At 35.8% G+C, this 18,587-nt stretch overlaps 3 protein-coding genes across 4 annotated transcripts; all 3 read left to right on the plus strand.

Moving 5' to 3' along the window:
- The first annotated feature begins 3,947 nt into the window (after positions 1 to 3,947).
- Positions 3,948 to 10,421, plus strand: LOC132300869 (uncharacterized). Of its 2 annotated transcripts, none has more exons than XM_059798130.1 (4): positions 3,948 to 5,039; positions 6,332 to 6,469; positions 9,237 to 9,485; positions 9,992 to 10,421. In XM_059798130.1, exons 1-4 carry the CDS (start codon positions 4,185 to 4,187, stop codon positions 10,106 to 10,108), a joined length of 1,359 nt encoding a protein of 452 aa, XP_059654113.1. In that variant the 5' UTR covers positions 3,948 to 4,184; the 3' UTR covers positions 10,109 to 10,421. The 2 variants fall into 2 exon arrangements, with proteins under 2 accessions (XP_059654113.1, XP_059654114.1); XM_059798131.1 differs by having other exon boundaries at positions 3,950 to 5,039; positions 9,246 to 9,485.
- A 682-nt stretch (positions 10,422 to 11,103) lies between these two features.
- Positions 11,104 to 13,426, plus strand: LOC132300871 (uncharacterized). Its single transcript, XM_059798134.1, has 2 exons — positions 11,104 to 11,562; positions 13,013 to 13,426. Exons 1-2 carry the CDS (start codon positions 11,383 to 11,385, stop codon positions 13,184 to 13,186), a joined length of 354 nt encoding a protein of 117 aa, XP_059654117.1. The 5' UTR covers positions 11,104 to 11,382; the 3' UTR covers positions 13,187 to 13,426.
- Positions 13,427 to 13,561: 135 nt separating this feature from the next.
- LOC132300870 (exopolygalacturonase-like) lies at positions 13,562 to 17,811 on the plus strand. The gene is made up of 6 exons (XM_059798132.1): positions 13,562 to 14,607; positions 15,406 to 15,546; positions 15,651 to 15,827; positions 16,405 to 16,694; positions 16,811 to 17,039; positions 17,322 to 17,811. Exons 1-6 carry the CDS (start codon positions 14,401 to 14,403, stop codon positions 17,547 to 17,549), a joined length of 1,272 nt encoding a protein of 423 aa, XP_059654115.1. The 5' UTR covers positions 13,562 to 14,400; the 3' UTR covers positions 17,550 to 17,811.
- The last annotated feature ends 776 nt before the right edge of the window (positions 17,812 to 18,587 follow it).

Here is an 18,587-nt window from a genome sequence, read left to right on the forward strand (position 1 = left end):
TAATATCATATTAATCTTTTATTCATAACTAATCATGTTAAGATAAATAATTATAGCCATGTATCATGTTAGTAATTCATAAGTGAATTAACAACCATGATTAAAATAATATAACCAACAATTATATTTAACTACACAAATTAAATATAAAGAAAAATTAAATCATATTTAATTAATTAATTTAATCATTTTCATCAAATATCAAAATATGAAGATCTACCACCAAAATATATATTTCAGACCTGTATTACTGTTCTCAATACTCATAAACATGTTCGGGATTTATTGCACTTAAAACAGAGTTATTTAAAACAATTTTAACAAAAACAATTCTTAGAGCTCGAGCATAACCCATCCGTGCTCAAGCACAAACCTTAGTGTTCGAGCATTACGCGTTGGACAACTTTGTACTCGAGCACAAGGTCACTAGACAGAATGCACAGATCCGATTTTTGACCTGTAACTCCCCAATTTGGATCCTAAAACATGTTTTCTAAGTCCCATATGATCATCAATGATTTATATACCAAATATACAACATGTCCAACAATTTTGTAGGTGTCCAAAATATCTTAGCTCATATGGCCCACATAGCTTGGTCAAACAGTCAAAGAACTATGCCACATCATCAACAATAACCACATAGCTTGGTCAAATAGTCAACAAACTTTGACACATCATCAACGATGGCCCACAAATCAAACGGTCAATGGTCAAAGATATGTGCCATTTACCACGTTATCAGAATACATCGAGCAGAAGATCGAAGACTTAAAGACCTGAGTTAGGAGCATGACTTAGGAATACTGGGATCAGAGAGGTATTTGGTTTGGTGGCTGAAGTACAGGGCTCGTCGAGACGACCCTCGACCTGACTTACAGAGAGAGAAATACCATTTTGACTCCCGAAATTATTAACCTTATTTTAATTAATATAGCTTTATAATTATTTGAGATATTTCTCTCTTTTAATTATTATATTAATTAATTCATATGTGATGTTATCCAATGACATCATACAACCTCTCGCCTGGCTTATATAAGGAAGTGTTCCAAGGCCAAGGTAGAGCAAACAGGGAGGAAAACACCTCCTAGATATTGAGAGCTCTAAGCCTCCTCTCATAGGTTGTCTTCACAACCCTTAAACATTTACCAAGGGAGTCAATGGTGTTTTGTACACTGCCATCCTCTTTCTCTCTCTCTCAAGTTTACGTGGGCTTCCACCTCTCTCAGTCCACCTTGGATTCTATTATGTTGTCTGGATCACTCAGATTTGTGTATGATATCACCATTTATATGTATTTTATTGTGTTACGAAAACGAACCCCTACAAATTTAAAACAAGAATTATGCATCAAATTAAAGAATCCATCAAGTTAAAAAAATAAACAAATAAGAATATGAAACCCTTTTAGTTTAATTCATGCATAACAATTAATTTGTCCATTTAAATTCTTTGATTTAATTCTTAAAGCCTAGCATGTGATGGAGAGATCATAAATTCAAAGGGAAAGAGATAGAATAAGAACTTGCTTTACGATCTTCGAATTGAAAATTAACTATATGAATTCTCCGGTCTTCTTCTTTAGATCCGGCAACCTCCAAGTTATTCCGGTCACCTTCTTCTTCCGCTTCTCTTCTCTCTCTAGATCTATGCCTCTTTTGCACCTCACGTAAATGTAAAATTCCTCTTCTTTTGACTACTATATTTATAGATACTAACATCAAAATCCTAACTATAAATAAAAATAAAAATAAATTAAAATAATATATATATATAAATGCACTCATAGGTCATAACCCTTACCTATCTAAACTTCATAGTCAAGTAGTTCATGAGATCCATTTAGTTGGTCCATTACTACTATCCAAATCCATCACTTTAAATAAAATAAAATAAAACAAATAAAAAATTTAAACCTAACAATTAATTACAAATAAATACACACAAATAAACAAGCAATTACACATACAATTAAATCACATAATTCACATTTAAACAATTTAAATCAATTAAACACATAAACACATAGCCAAATAATCAAATAAAATACAAATAAAATAAATAAATAATTCCAAAAAATTCCTTTAAAAATTAAGGGTATTACAATTTACCCTAATAAAAAATTAGGTAGAAAAACTAATTAAATGTGAAATAACTAAATTATATATATATATATAATATAGGGTTGCGGGCAAAAAACACCTTTATGGTATGCACACAGAGTATATAACCCTCTATACGTTCTAAAACCTCATTAATATTCAATTTTGGTGCAAACAAGGACAGAAAAAGACTAAAGTATTCATCTGCAACGGAATAAAAATAGGTAAACAAACTAATTAAATGTGACAAGTGTATATTTATAAAGGCATTATCGAAAGAGACGAGTATTTTAAAAATTTTATATCTTAAAAATGTCATGTGCTCTTTAACGGAACAATGACCACAAGCCATTTTTTACCATATTTTTTCAAACTTAACGGACTAATATACTCAAAATAAAAGGATATGGGTGTTATTTACCCAAAATGTAAATATTAAGGGTATTTTATAAGGGCATTATCGAAAGAGAGAATGATGTTTTTAGAATTTTATATCTTAACTGTGACTTCAAGACCTTTTTCGCTCATGTGTCAAATTTAACAAGACTTATATACACAATATAAGCCATTTTTTACTCATTTTTTTAAAAATAAAGAATAGTAATATTATTTGCCCAAAATTAAAATGGTGTTTTTCTCGCTTTGCCTTATAAAAATAAATAAAAAACTATTAGCCATCATTATATTGATGATGAATTAAGAAGAGATACTTGGAAAAAAATCAGAAAGAAGCCCACTCGCACTGTTCATCTGTATTGACCATCGAATCATCTTGATTGTTAGAATATATTATATAATACCTCATTACCATATATAGCATTACTTTATATGGTAATGATTTGTTCACCACACATGACCTTTCTTATATAAACACACATGATAATTTTGTATTACATATGTCTTACATCAATACAATACAAAGTTCTATATTTTCTCTTTATTTCTAACATGATATTAGAGCCTTCTGATCTCTAGAAACAATCTACCAGTTTATCGTAACTACCGTTAGGGATGACACCATTAGCCTTATCCTCAGCGGCAACGGTCAACCAACACGCTTCCGCACTCCAAGATTTTCATATGCCCATCCAGGAAGCCTCGCTGTCTAAGTCTTCTTTCAGGAAACCCAACGAGATGTCTCATTTAGAGAAGCCCCGTATAAGGAAGCCTCGTTGTTTAACGAGATGCCTCGTTCAAAGATGATTAACGTGCCGGATCAGTTCCGTCACTGTGCCACCATACGCCTCAAGTGGTAATCTCACTCTTCCATGCACTTTCACACGCACCAACAGTAATCCCGCACCTCAACGTGTCGGATCAGTTCCGTCACCACGCCACCACGCGCCATCAGCGGTCATCATGCGCTCACACGCGCCTTCAACGTGATGAATCTTTACAAATTCATCACCCGTCAGTTTATAATAATTACCATCGGGGATGACAACGTCAACCTATCTACGCTCCACACCTACCTCAAAGATCTTCACAGATCCACCCTACGTTACCTGACATGTCAGTATTGGTGTAACGTTAGACACATTCTGCAATGATGCTAGTAATTGTGCTATGTCACCTATCACGTCAGTTACCACACAATAGAGGTGCAAACAGTAGTGTTAAGTCACCTGCCACTTCAGTTGCCATGTCATCAATGACAATAGCATCGGTGCCACGTTAGCTATATCAGGATGAAATGATTGTTTTCAAACTCAAAATGACTTCATATCACCTACATTGACTTTAAAAATATTGTTAAAATATATTCAATAATATATTATTATCATGTATTTGTTAGAATATATTCTATAATATCCGGTTGCAGAACATATTCCAACACTGTGTTCTCTTTTTATTTCTAACACTGATATTCCAAGTCTCAACTTCAGTGGTGGGTGAGAGGAGGTCATTAAAGAATATATTCTAACACCGAGTTGTATACTCTCTCTTTATTTCTAACACTGATATTCGTCTCAACTTCAGTGGTGAGTGAGAGGAAGTCATTAAAGAATATATTCTAACACTGAGTTGTATACTTTCCATTATTTGTAACACTGATACTGATTGAGAGAACCAGAAGAAATGGAGATGAGTTTCAGAAACAACCGTCATCTTCTTCTTCTTTACTTTCTCTGTCTCCTGTTGTTGACTTTGGCGGCATCCGAAGATTCATCGGCGATCATATCACGATTCCAGCACTACCTCCGAATCAATACCGCCCATCCAAGCCCTAAATACCATGACGCCGTCGATTTCATCCTCTCCCAGGCCAAATCCCTCTCCCTCGAATCCCAAATCCTAGAGTTCGTCAAGGACAAGCCCGTCCTCCTCCTCAAATGGCCTGGCAAAAACCCTAATCTCCCTTCCATCCTCCTCAATTCCCACACCGACGTCGTCCCCGCCGAGCACTCCAAATGGACCCACCCTCCCTTCGACGCCGTTCTCGACCACACCAACGGTCATATCTACGCCAGGGGCTCACAGGACATGAAGAGTGTGGGCTTGCAGTACCTGGAGGCCATTCGCAAATTGAAGAAAGCCGGGTTCGGGCCGGACCGGACGGTTTACATTTCGTTCGTCCCCGACGAGGAGGTTGGTGGACACGACGGTGCAGAGAAGTTTGCTGATTCGGAAGTGTTTAAGGAGATGAATGTTGGGATTGTGTTGGATGAAGGATTGGCCTCGCCTGATGAGAATTACAGGGTGTTCTTCGGGGAGAGGTGCCCATGGTGGTTGAAGATCAAGGCCACTGGAGCTCCTGGGCATGGTGCCAAGCTCTATGATAACACTGCAATGGAGAATCTGTTGAAGAGCATTGAGAGTGTGAGGAGGTTCCGGGCTTCTCAGTTTGATTTGGTTAAAGCTGGATTGAAGGCAGAAGGTGAAGTCATCTCGGTTAATATGGCCTTTCTAAAAGCCGGCACTCCATCTCCTACTGTTAGTACTTTTCCTTTTCTTTTCAAAAGTGACTATATATCTTGCTCGAGTATGCAGTATTAATCTTTTGTTTAGTCAGTAAAGAACTACGTCTTTCATGTTCAACTCAAATCAATTACAAAGCCTTTTAAATTTGTAAAGACTTCACTTAGTAGGTAAATACATATATTGTAAAGACTTCCCATTTTTCACACCGCATCATCATTTGAGATATATGTATGACAATAACAATTTCATGCTTAAACCTTATGGAAATCTCTAGTTTCACTATCCTCTGCTAGTTTTAAATCTGGTGGGTGGCTAATTAACTCCAAAGTTTGTGCTGTTTTACCTCACAAGTTTTGCAGCTTGTGCTCGGATAATTTCCAACTGGGGAAAAAAAAAAAAAATTGTAGATGAAGTTTTCTGCAATAATTCATAACATGATGTGGGAGAAATGTAATAATATATATATATATATATATATATATATATATATATATATATATATGATGTGGGATATTTTTAATTTAAGGTTAGTACCACCCTGAACTATACCTAGTAAGTTATAAAAACGCATTAATTTAGATTAACTAATGTTCTATTGGTTTGTCATTTAGAAGATTAACTAATGTCCTATTGGTTTGTCATTTAGAAGATTACGCTTACTGCATTGTCAACTTTATTTGAACTGTTATTCTGTTAATTGTTAGCTATTTATTGACATGAATTTGTCTGCTCTAGGTCCATTATTTGAAGTTATAACATGATCAGGGAAATCTAACCTTTATACCTTGTTAAATCTTTTTATTTGTGGCATTTAAGTCCATATCATGCTGCCAAGATCCTGCCCCCCTTTTTTTGGTCAATTATGGTGTTGAGCCTGTCTCTCCATCCACATGCACTGAGCAATTATTGGAAAATTCTCGTGGGGGGGCCCAATGAAATTTGAACACCCATTCTCCGAGATGTAAAGTTGGAGCTTTAACATCAGGCTGCCCCTTGGAGTTTCCAAGATTTCCTTGTTTAGGTGGCTAAAAATTTTGTGACTGCTTTATCAAAATGGTAATAATAATAATAATAAAAATTTGTATGACTGGTAGGGAAATTGAAAACCAAATCATTATACATGTAACTGAACTCATATTATTGTGCAAATGTTATAGATTCAATTGTTTATAGGGAGAAGGATTGGTTTTCGGATAATGTTATTATGCATAGTTTTGTTGAATCCTATTATTTTCTTCATCAAACTATATTTATTCTTGAAATATGGGAAACATACTGTAATTAACTTTTAATCTCTCTGTCAGGGATTTGTCATGAATCTGCAGCCATCTGAAGCAGAAGCAGGCTTTGATATTAGAGTCCCACCAACTGCTGATGAAGCATCCTTGGAGAGGCGAATCGCTGAGGAATGGGCACCTGTTTCACGTAACATGTCATTTGAGGTAGTAAAAAAATTATTAAACTAGTTCTCTTTCTAAACCAAATTGGTAATACTAGAAAAATATGGTTTCTTTGGTAGCTTCACTGAATTTTCATTACATCTTGCTTCTATTGCAAAATGTGTAATGAAAAGATAATTGTTTATTCTATTGACAAGATTTCAGATGTTCTTTTTGTTTTGTTATGCTTCTTCTTTTAAAATTTGAAATTTATTTATTTATTTATTTATTTTTTTTGAAAAAAGTTCAGACAGAAACTAGTGAATTCCCGCACTTTATTGTAAGGAAAGTGATAGTGAAAAAAAAAAAAATCCTGTTATATAAAAAAAGTATGAATACCCCACTGGCGTTTAATAAACCCCCTACATTTTTAAAATTGTGCAAATAAGTACATTCCATTAATTCCCGTTAAGGAAGACTGAAATGTCTAAAATACTACAACGACAAAATAAAAAAAACACTGAAGAAGGCTAAACGATGTGGTTTATACGCTGTTGTACATATCACTTCTCTCTCTCTCTCTCTCACATCTCATTCTCTCTATCTCTCTCTGTTCGATTTTTCTCTCTCTAATCGATTTCGTTTCAACTCTCTCTATGCGTGTGTGTAGGTGTGTTCAATTTCAATCTCCCTGACAACTTACTAAGTTGAATGGTGTTCTAGTTTGTTTTTTTTTTTTTTTTTTTTTTTTTTTGTTCTTGTTAAGCGTGTTGAAATTCAGTTTCTTTGAAGTTCTATGACCGTCTCTCTTTCTCTCCCTACATATACATACATATATTTATCATCCTGAGAAATTTCATCGTGAATTGCAAAGGATTCTTTGAAACTCTCTTTGTGAAAATTTTCTTGAATCACTCTCTAAAATTAAAAACTTAATATATTTATGCAATCATGGTGTTTCTGGTTCTTGAGAACTTCAATCAGATTAATTTACTCACATTTGACCATCAATGGGTGTGGTGTTATCTAACTGAAGATGTATTAATGAGTCAGGTCAAGATGTTAACAGGTGTTCCACTATTGGAAAGAACACAGTTAACATCTTACATTACTTTCTCACAGAGTTGAGGTTTGACTATTGGAAGAAAGAGATGCTTTAGCTGAAAATGTACGATTGTGGGTTATGTATAGATGGAGGATATGGAGGAAAATAGTTGTTTGAGAAGATGAAATAAAAAGATGTCTTTTGGGATTGTTGGATTACAGGTATTCTAGGATTGGAAGTGTCTGGCTGCTCGTGAGTTTTAAATTGGATGAGATTCCCAAAAAACAATGTCTGGCTGCTTGTGAGGAGAGAGAGAGAGAGAGAGAGAGAGAGAGAGAGAGAGAGAGAGTGCGAGAGAAAATCTGAGAGAGAGAGAGACAGAGAGAGTGTGTTAGGGGTTATTGATCATTTAAAAAGGGTATTTGAGGTTTTCAGCGAACTTCTTTTGTCAGAATTGACAGTCATATATTTTAAAGGTCATAAGATGAAGGGGCAATTTGTACACATTTTTCAAATGTTAAGAGTTTATATGCTCATTCTAAACAGAAAGGGTGTTTTGTGTACAACTTTTATTTAATAGGGGGTTTCCAGTGTTTTTAACTTTTTATTAATTAAATTAAATTCATATCATGAAATATAAATATTAGATTCAAACCAGTGCAACTTTGCATATGATAGCATAGATCCACAATAACACCAATTATTGTTGCATTCTACGAGGAAAATGTTTTAAAAAATGAACAATGGTTACTCTCTCCGTCCCAAAATAAGTGTCATGCTTTCCTTTTGGGATTTCCTGAAATAAGTGTATACTTTCCTTTTGGGGATGATCCAAATTTAAGTTCTTCTAAATTGTCCTTGGGCTTTGAATTTTTTTTAAAATCAATACAGTCAATTTTCAAACTTTGTTGGGTTAGTTTTATAATTTACAAGGAAGAAAAAGCATTAAATCTATGTTCTCTTAAAAAGTTAGTTCCAATGTGCGACCCTTATTAAGGGAAGAAGGGAGTACAATTTGATTCTATCGTTTGTGTGATTACTGACTTATAATTACCCTGAGAGGGGATTTGTTAAATCTGTTTTGAATTTGTTGACCATCGATGTTGGAAAAGGAACATTAAAGATGGTTTTCTGAGGAGAATATTTTGCAATTCTGAAAGTGAGGAGATCTTGTTTGTATAAAACACGTATAATTAGTGTGTTCAGCAAGACAGCACTAAATGAATGGCACAGTTTATACTTGTTTCAATTAAATAAAATACAAAAGCATACACTAAATGCTGCTTATATGCATTTGATGTACATGAGATTGCAGCATCCTGCCGCATTGCTAAATTTGCCATGTTACATTGTTACACAGACTATTGAAAATGCGTGAAGTACCTGTGTCAAATGCGTAACACTCGGACATGGTATAGCAAGCATATTGGATAATTCAAGTTTATTGTATAATAGTAAATTAAAGTCTCTGGATATTTTTCTTTTACAATAAAGAAGAAGAAGAATAGTACGTATACTTTGCGATACCCCGCTGTCCTTGGGTTTGGGGATTTGATGAGTCTAATGTCTTCTTGTACATGAAACACCAGTTCATGTAATATTGCTGAATTGTAATGATAGGGAGGATAAACTTACTTATAAAGTCCTATTAAGCTGGCTTATTGAAAAAATGGTCTTCCGGTGTCATATTGACCTATAGGTGGATATGTACACCTTTTGTTTAAAAAGTTATTTTGGTGTGCTAGAATGTTTTTCCGCTGTCAATTTTCCTAACTATTGTTGTAGCTTGGGCAGTTTAAGCAAAAGGTTTCCGTGCATGACAAGTTTGGGAAGCCAATCCTCACAGCAGTGGACAGTTCTAATCCTTGGTGGAATTTGTTAGAAGAAGCTGTCAAGAATGCTAATGGAAAACTTGGAAAGCCGGAGATTTTTCCTGCCTCAACAGATGCTCGCTACTTCCGGCTGCGAGGCTTGCCAGCAATTGGCTTCTCTCCAATGGCAAATACTCCCATTCTACTTCATGATCACAATGAGGTGAACCTCTTAAGACTCCTGCTTTTTTGGGCTGGTTTACATGGTAGGGTTTTTTTTTTTTAGTTGTGACTCACCCACTTTTTGTCCCCAGTGGTACTTGAACCATCAACCTTCTATTTAAGAAGGTGGAGATGCTGAATATTTAGATTTCCATTGTTTTGACTTATTTCTGAAATATAAAATTTATATTGCCATTCCAAAAATATGGGTATCAAGTGATGTATGGTGTGAAGAATTTCGACAAAATGAATGCATCAAGGTTTTGGGTATATGCAGTGCTGGCTTGAGCCTTAGGTGGGTCGCCTAAGGAGTAAGGCCCCAACCGATAGAATTCTCTCCTACTTCTCTCTCTCTTTTCTTTCCCCTCCTCCTTTTGTGACATAGAAGTGACCAAATAGTTAGTGAATTTTCATTTTGATGATGTAGTTATGAAATTGATTAGTTGGCATGGACGGCATGCAATTGCAATTTGCAATCTAATTGTGACATATTTCATTGTGTTGCAGTTTTTAAACAAGGACGAGTACATAAAAGGAATTGATATATACGAGTCAATAATCAAAGCTTATGCATCTTTTGTTGAGCATACAAGAATTGAAGAAGGTTCCAGAGATGAGTTGTAAGAAGCAGAGCATGGTCATCCTTTGTTTTCCCCATTTGCAAGAAGAAGTTTTGGGATCAGTTTCCGTTCACGTCTTCCAGTAATGAGGGGGGAACTTGGGAAGCAATGGGATGATGAATGATGATGCCACAGTGAGGTGTTTCTTCACTAATACTTGTTATTAAGTAAACAAAATAAAAGTAAATAAATAAATGAATGATGATGCGACGGTGAGGTGTTTTGATATAATGTTTGTGCTTTTGAAGCTGTGCTATTTGTATTGTACCATTAATAAATATGGAGCTGCTGATCTTATAGGAGTTGTGTTAAGGTAATTTCACATGTTGGCATCAAAATTTTATGAAGTAGGTAGCTCTGATTATTATTATTATTGCTTACATCACATGTCAAAGGGGGAGGGAGGGGCCTGTCTGCAACAAAAGCCATGCCACAGGACGTCAGGACATGTCTTGGACATTATCAAAGTCATCCTATATGGTTTATTAAAAGTCTTCATCAACAATTTAGAGCTTCGCTCCCTAATGTGGAGGTTCTCACTTCTATTCTATACTCACACAACTTAAATTTGAGCATCAAACGTCAAAATAATAGTCAAGATATAGGCTTAGATGTTGAATATATATATATATATATATACATAGGAATAAATCTTACACAAGACTTAATTGGTGAGTTTTGACTTAATTGGAGAGTTTTTAATTTTTTACTTTGCGTAAATGGTTAAATCTAACATGATATTGTTATTAAATACGGAGTATTGGGGTATCTACAGAGTACAAACTTCCTTCACAAATCTTTAAAATCTTGAATCTATTAATGCTTATTAATTTGAAAAATAAAATAAAATTTAATGCGTATCAATTAAATCCATTAAAAACTATTAACATTTGTTGAATTTTACAGTAATGAAGGTGCAACTCTCATCTCACGTGAGAATGTTGTGACGATTGTCCGTGTGACTGGGAAAAAACACACAAAATAAATAAATAAAGAAAATAGGAGACGGGTGAGATGTGCAGTAGAAGAGATTGGTACTTACTGGGGGAAGAGACCACCAAGTCCAAGAAGAAACAACTAGTGGTCACAATTCGTTAGCTATCTTTCTCTCTCTCCTCCATCGCTTGCACATGAGTTATGTTTATGATCATGAAAACCAATAAACCCTAATAAACCAGGGCATCATCATATTAATTCAATTCACCATCACAATTTGTATAGCTATAGCCTATATAATAGAGAGTTAGAGAGAGATCTGAGAGAGACATAGGTATATATATGTCGCTTAGGATAAAGGCAGTGGTGGACAAGTTCGTGGAGGAGCTGAAGGAAGCACTGGATGCAGATATACAGGACAGGATGACGAAGGAGAGAGAAATGCAGAGCTACATCCACGAGCGCGAACGCGAGGTCGCTGAGCGTGAAGCCGCCTGGAAGGCTGAACTCTCTCGTCGCGTAGTATGTGTCTTCTTCATTCTATTTTTCTATATTCCATTCCATTCTGTTCTATTATATTGAACCAACCACCATTAGAATTAGAATTAGTGTTAGTATTAGTATTAGTATTAGCATTAGCATTAGCATTAGCATTAGCATTCGTTCTGTATATATACTCACACATTTTTACATGTTATTGTCTTTATTTATTAGTATTTGAATCACATCACATGCTAAACATCTTAGGTTTTGCATTTTGAAGGGTGGAAGAAAAACAATGTATAGGATTAATTAAGACTAATGGAAATGTTAGGATTAATTAAGACTTCATAATGTTGTTGGGTTTTGGAGATTATTATTATTATTATTATGAACACAGAGTTTTTCATACCAAATTTTACAAGTTTCTCTCAAAATCGATCTGAAATTCAACTCTCTTCAAATAGAGAGTTTGATTGTGATACCCATTCATTGTCGGACGGTGGTCAGATACTGATGGGGTGGGTGGGTGGGTGGGGGGTAAGATGTTAGCCATTTGGGGATTTTCTTTTACCCTAAGAAACACAAATACAAAGAAGATAAATAATGCGCTACTTAACAAAAACTCATAACTGAATTTACAGTAGCAGCACTTGGTTGAAGCAAGTAAACGCATATTAAGACTTGATTCAACCCAAAAATTTAGTTATAGAATGTCTAAAGTGTGCATTATAAGAATTCCACATTTGCTTTTCCTTTTTCTTTTTCCGGTTAGCATGTTCTTCATCAGAATGCCTTCCTTTTTGCGTGGTATCACAATAATCTCGCATAACGAATTACCTAGTTTTTGCCTGCTGTGCAGAGTACCATTTCTTTTCCCTATATGGTAAGAAAAGTACAAGGTAGACCAACTGCCTGCCTTCACTTCAAAAGAAAGAGGAAAAACAGAAAAATCAATCAACATATTGGTAGAAATAGAGTTTTTCAAGACAATAAATAACTAGCTCAAACAGAAGCCAAGTCCTCTATTCTTGCAGCACCCAACATTCATCACTTCAAAACAAAGCTCCTTTGCAACCTCTTGAGGATTTCTACTACTGCTAACGAACATGTATAGGAAATACTTCTTTGTGGTGGTGTTGCACACTGCTTCTGCAAAACTAACTCACCCCATTCTTTAACATCTCTAATGAATTCCAGTCTCTTCTTTTTAACTTCCATTGTTGCCCCGACAGCCACAAAGCTACAGTCTAATTAATTTGGCTTCCATGCCACATCTTGCACAATAAATTATAGATGCTTTTCCAAAATGTAGTCGAAACTTATTGTTTCCATAAGTTGCACTGGTTTTTTATTGACGATTCATGCGGACGTTGATCCAAATGTTGAAAGTTTATGTTGCTGCTTACACTCATTTTTTTGTTTTGGCGCTGGAGCTAGGTACTGTGTTCAAATTTTATTTTCATCCCTTAAACATAATCTATTTTTTCAGGCAGAGATTGCCCGGCAAGAAGCAAGGCTGAAAATGGAGCGAGAGGAACTTGAGAAAGAAAAAAGTGTGCTAACAGGAACCGCATCAAATCAAGATAACCAAGATGGAGCTCTCGAAATCACCGTAGGTGGAGAAAAGTACAGATGCCTCAGGTTTGCTAAGGCTAAAAAATGAGGCTCTACGAGGAGGTGTTCGAAAGAAGGGAACTAAATGATTCTCGGTGCTGGTTTTTGTGAACCAATAAGAGCCACTTGATTGATTATAAAGGGTTGTTTTTATTCATGTCAAATGCATTCGTTTTGTACATGTAGGCATAAATCGTATTAAAATAGTAACTGGGTTTATAATCCACTTTAGAGAAGAATGAAAGAAAGATCCTCGATTAATGAAAGCAAGATGGTATTGCAATTGTTATTCTTTTCTTTTCATTTTTTATTATTTTATTGATCTATGTGATACAGAACCAGAATGCTTTGATGGTCTTGAAAAGAAAGTTGTCTCTCAGTAAAATGTGGTTGAAGATCATTTAATCAAATTAGTTTACAACATAGAGACAGATTTGTATTGCTGTGGGTCTTGCACTATTGTACATCTGATGATGGTCATGCTGTTTTTTCACTTCTGGATCTGATTAATCATGTGTCTCGCATTTTTTGTAAAGGTAATTAATCATGGTCAATGTTAATTTACTATTTCCTATCAATGGACCAGTGGTTTTGGTGTCAGGAGTTCAAGTCTCAGAAAAGACTTGTGTATGTGAGTACCCAACTAGGGAAAAAAAATTTGTTGTTTCCTAAAATTAAGAGAAATATGGTGTTTTTATCAGCTGGGGGTAGGGTAACAACATAACCATTACTCCCGCAGTATTGAATTTTTTTCCATACACGAAAGTGTGTGATATTCAGGACTTGTTGGTCCTTTAATTTTTTTATTTGTTTTTATTTATCCATTGTTGGTTCATATCATATGTGTGTATGAAGAACCAGCAATTCCTGAATCTGTACAAATGCTTTGAATATTATGAATATTCCACTAATTCTTTAATTTCAAACTATTTTAACTTGTTTATCCAGTATTTATTTATTTTTTGAGAGAGAGATGGAAGATGTTTGCATTTGACATGTGATAGGGATGGATACACATTCTGAGTATTATAGTTAAGGGGAAGGGGCGGTTAAGGGATGTAAATGTAGTGGTGGGGAAGTTATGGACAGTTATGTCTACACTCCAAAAGCCCGCCCTTTTGAATTCCCTTTTTTTTTTTTTTAATAAAAATTTCAAACCCCCTCAATAATTTGAAAAATACACAACCCACATGAATTTAGAGGGAAACAAACAAGTGCAGATTTGCAGAGCACAAAAAAGAAGATAACAAACAACAAAAAAACATGAGCATGGTTGACAGTAGTGGTTTCATATTGCTCTTGTTGCTCACCATGTCATTTCTTGTAAGAGGAATTGCAGGTTCAGGTGGAGGAGTAGGAGGAGGGAGAGGCCAATCACCACATTCACACCCCCCCAAGCAACGTAGCTCTGCTCTATTCAACGTCAAGAGCTTTGGTGCTCGAGCAGATGGACGTACCGATGACACCAAAGTAAGTATGTTTGTTTCTTCTCTCTTGTCTACTGGGACCAAATAATCACTATTTTACACTTCTTGATAAAATTGACAGTGTGGAAACTACACACTACCCTATTTTCTCTCATTTCATTTTGATAATGGAAATTCTGTGGACTGGTTTTTACTTAGTCGATCAAAAGTGGTTCGTTGAAGTTATGAGGTGAAAAGGACCCTTCCAATGTCAATTGTCATGAGTTATTGTTACCTACAGTTAAACCTGAATTTGTTATTAGTTCTGTAACAAACTTAGTAACATTTCTTTTCCCTTTAATGTTGGTCTCTTTAATCCTTTTTTTTTTTTTTTTTAAAGATCTCCTGCTGGCTGTCTTTATCATGCAGATGACGATTTAAGTTGCTCATAATTGGCTAGTTCTCATAGGAAATGAAATGCAGTTGAAGCTATTCACTTGTTAGCTTCTTCACGCCTTTGTTTTTTTATTTTTCCTCATGACCTTTGGTAAACTTCTTGTAAAAGGGGCACGTCTACTATTGTGTTGGCTTTGTTTGTGGTGCTCCTTTTCCCCCTCCATCCAAAATTTAACAAAAAAAACGACATTATATTTGAGCTGGTATGATTATCCTTTATGGGCGCATAGTCAGTATAGTAGATAGGTACCCGAAGCATGTAAAGAATACATAATGCCCCTGAAAGTAGATAAACAGCTATATAAAGCGTTTATAATTTACTCTATGTTTGGCTGCGTGTATATACGTAAACGTGCTCGTTAGTTAATCTAACAAGACTAATATACAACTGGTAGCTGCAATCCAGGCCTTCAGGGCAGCGTGGAGGGAGGCATGTCGGTCTGAAGGTACGGTATATCTTCTGATACCGAGAGGAACATACCTGATTGGCCCTATTGAATTTTCAGGCCCCTGCAAAAATGTATCATCACTAATAGTTAGAATGAAGGCAAGTTTTCAATCTTCACATGGTTGCTGCTATCTCTCGAGTCTTGTTTTTTACTAACATCAATGTATGCTGGCATCAAATTCTCAATAAAAATGAACTTGCAGGGATATTTGAAGGCTACAACAGACTTGTCCAAGTATGGGCACAGTGCTGGATGGGTTGAATTTGGATGGGTAAATGGATTAGTGTTGACCGGAGGTGGGACTTTTGATGGTCAAGGTGTGAAAGCCTGGCCCTTCAACACGTGCTTCACCAACTCCAGTTGCAAACTTCTTCCCACTGTATGTGCCATAACCCATACTTCATATGAATTACTCTTTACTGTATGTGCCATAACCCATACTTCATATGAATTACTCTTTTGATTTGTGTTCACAAAATTGCCTTCTGTGGCGTCATTCCATTATTGTTGCATTAGGTACCATATTCAGTACTGAGATGTGTATGCTGCCTCTTGCTATATTTTTTTTACCAGTAGGTAGGTACGGAGGCTAAAATATCCAATAATCTATACTGTCAGACCTGGTCCCTGGCTCGAGTCGATGTTGGCTAGCCCAAATCACGCCCATTGATGTCTTGAAACAATGAAATTAAGTATATGATCCATTGCTGAAGGCAACATTATTTGATTGCCTTCAAGTAGCAACTTGGGTACCCGGGAAACAAAAAACATGGGTATATGTTGGTTGGCTCTAATTATATAATAGATGACTATAGATAAGAGTACAAGGAGCTTAATTTGTGAAGTGCGTAAGTTGCTAGAACATACCTAAAAGCTAATAAGAATAGACACCATAAATAAATAAATTAATAAATAAATAAAACAGAACATTGATGAGTAAAAACATCCTCTTTCAGAATTTAAAGTTTGTGGCAATGAATACAACGGTCGTTAGAGGCATAAAGTCACGGAATAGCAAGTTCTTTCACGTAGCTCTTGTAGACTGCAAGAACTTCAAAGGGAGTGAAATCAGCATCTCTGCCCCAGCAAACAGTCCCAACACTGATGGGATCCACATCGAGCGAAGTTCTGCTGTTTATTTTTCTCGATCACTTATAGGCACTGGTGATGATTGCATATCCGTTGGACAAGGAAATTCTGAGGTCACCATTACAAGCATCACTTGTGGACCAGGCCATGGCATCAGGTAAGAAATTATGAACTACAAGGGGCATTGTCTTCTGTTTCCTCAATTGTAATTGTAATTTCAATCTTCTATATGTAAATTGTTTTAGCCTAACAAAATGCCCATTTGGTTGATAGTGTTGGAAGTTTGGGAAGATATCCCAACGAAGGAGACGTAAGTGGACTTGTGGTCAGAGATTGTACCATGACTGGAACAATGAATGGCATTAGGATCAAGACATGGCCCAACTCTCCTGGCAGGAGCACAGCCACTAATATGACATTTGAGAACATTGTCATGAACAACGTCACCAATCCAATTATAATTGACCAGACATATTGTCCATTTGCTTCCTGTGCTTCCTTGGTAAGTAGTTACTACTGCATACTCCTTGTAGCTTGAGCAGCAAAACAGGTGGACTAGCCTGCCATGTACACTTTTTTCTTTTGGTAAATAAGCACACACATTGCGTCTCATTCGAGACTTGAACACTCTATTTTCCATTTGAGAGGAGGAGATACCACTTTAGCTAAAGGCTCAGTGGTAAACAGTGATCTTGGATGGTATGCGAATCCATTATGATTTTAAGGACGAAACAGATGTCTAGGCTATAGTGCTGATGATACTCCTATTGTTAATTGACTGCAGGCACCATCTCGAGTGAAGCTAAGTGACATATATTTCAAGAACATAAGAGGAACCTCATCTTCTGCAGTAGCAGTGACATTGGAGTGTAGCAAAGGGATCCCATGCCAAAACATTTGTCTTGAAGATGTCCACTTGGATCTTTCATCAGGGGAGAGAGATGCCACTTCTTCGTGTAAAAATGTTCGAGCCAAATACATCGGAACCCAAATTCCACCACCTTGCACTTAGGTTCGATAATAGGCAGCGCTAAATTTGGATCAACTAGTGATGATATTCCACAGTGCCAGTTATATCATTTCCTCTTGGGTGGATTATGTATTTGTAAGAACTCTGTGCTTTCTCAAATATTGGATTGTATTTCTCAATTTAAGTTGCAATGGTTTGTTTGGCGAATGTGCATGCACACTCCTATTTTCTTCTTTCTGTGATATTGTGGACTCGGGTTTTCGGTGGTTTTCTCTAAATATTTCTCTGGATTTGAATTTTGTTGTCCTTGTTTCGTCACATATTACTGTCAAACTTTAAGCACGTACTATGGACATTCATGATTCTCTGGTCTGTATACAGTCTTTTTTAATTTGAGGGAATCAATGACATTGGGTAAATAACTTCTTGTGACTTAAAAGGGGGTGATAGTTTTTGGGAATGTTCTTGTAATTTATCTTATTTTAATATATTCGATTCATTTAGTTTGCGGGGAAAAAAAAGAAGATTCATTTGAATCATCAATCATGACATATACATAATGGAAATATGTTAGGCTATATAAACCTATAGAATGTGCTCGTTTGTGACTGGCATATATTGTTCTTAATCTAATGATACATAACCTAATCATAATAAAAATTACTAAGTTGGGAATCATCAGTGCTTTGATTTGAAGCAGTGTTTGGTAACATACAGTAAAAATATAAAAACACAGTGTTGCATGTAGAGACTGGTCTTTTTTTTTTTTTTCGATTTTTCTTTTATTTTTGTGACATTGGGATACTTGTATGGAGTTCTCGAGATTCTTTTTAGCATTTCTTCGAGTCATGGACCATTATAAATGCATTCCGGACCATTTCCCCAATTTTTAGATTTTTGACCAGGGAGGTCACCGTATGGGTCCGGGACGAATTTTTCTGCTCGGGATTTGTAATGACCTGAACCCGGGGGTCCGAACCGCTATGTGACGGCTCTGGTTTTTCAAGCCAGTGCATCCTGTGATGAACCATAGTTTGACCTGATAACGGATCCGAAATGCGAAAGCGAAAATAGAAAACA

Source organism: Cornus florida, unplaced genomic scaffold, assembly GCF_030987335.1.
Source record: "Cornus florida cultivar Cherokee Brave unplaced genomic scaffold, ASM3098733v1 CherokeeBrave_3.0.0_Hap2_Chr03, whole genome shotgun sequence".
NCBI classification, from domain to species: Eukaryota; Viridiplantae; Streptophyta; class Magnoliopsida; order Cornales; family Cornaceae; genus Cornus; species Cornus florida.

Bases quoted from the DNA above. Each gene is read 5' to 3' on its own strand.
- LOC132300869 (XM_059798130.1), top strand. From the start codon at position 4,185: ATGGAGATGAGTTTCAGAAACAACCGTCATCTTCTTCTTCTTTACTTT. The intron at 5,040-6,331 runs GTTAGTACTTTT...TCTCTCTGTCAG, and splicing joins CCGGCACTCCATCTCCTACT to GGATTTGTCATGAATCTGCA. The intron at 6,470-9,236 runs GTAGTAAAAAAA...CTATTGTTGTAG, and splicing joins CACGTAACATGTCATTTGAG to CTTGGGCAGTTTAAGCAAAA.
- LOC132300871 (XM_059798134.1), top strand. From the start codon at position 11,383: ATGTCGCTTAGGATAAAGGCAGTGGTGGACAAGTTCGTGGAGGAGCTG. The intron at 11,563-13,012 runs GTATGTGTCTTC...CTATTTTTTCAG, and splicing joins CTGAACTCTCTCGTCGCGTA to GCAGAGATTGCCCGGCAAGA.
- LOC132300870 (XM_059798132.1), top strand. From the start codon at position 14,401: ATGAGCATGGTTGACAGTAGTGGTTTCATATTGCTCTTGTTGCTCACC. The intron at 15,547-15,650 runs GCAAGTTTTCAA...ATGAACTTGCAG, and splicing joins CACTAATAGTTAGAATGAAG to GGATATTTGAAGGCTACAAC. The intron at 15,828-16,404 runs GTATGTGCCATA...ATCCTCTTTCAG, and splicing joins GTTGCAAACTTCTTCCCACT to AATTTAAAGTTTGTGGCAAT.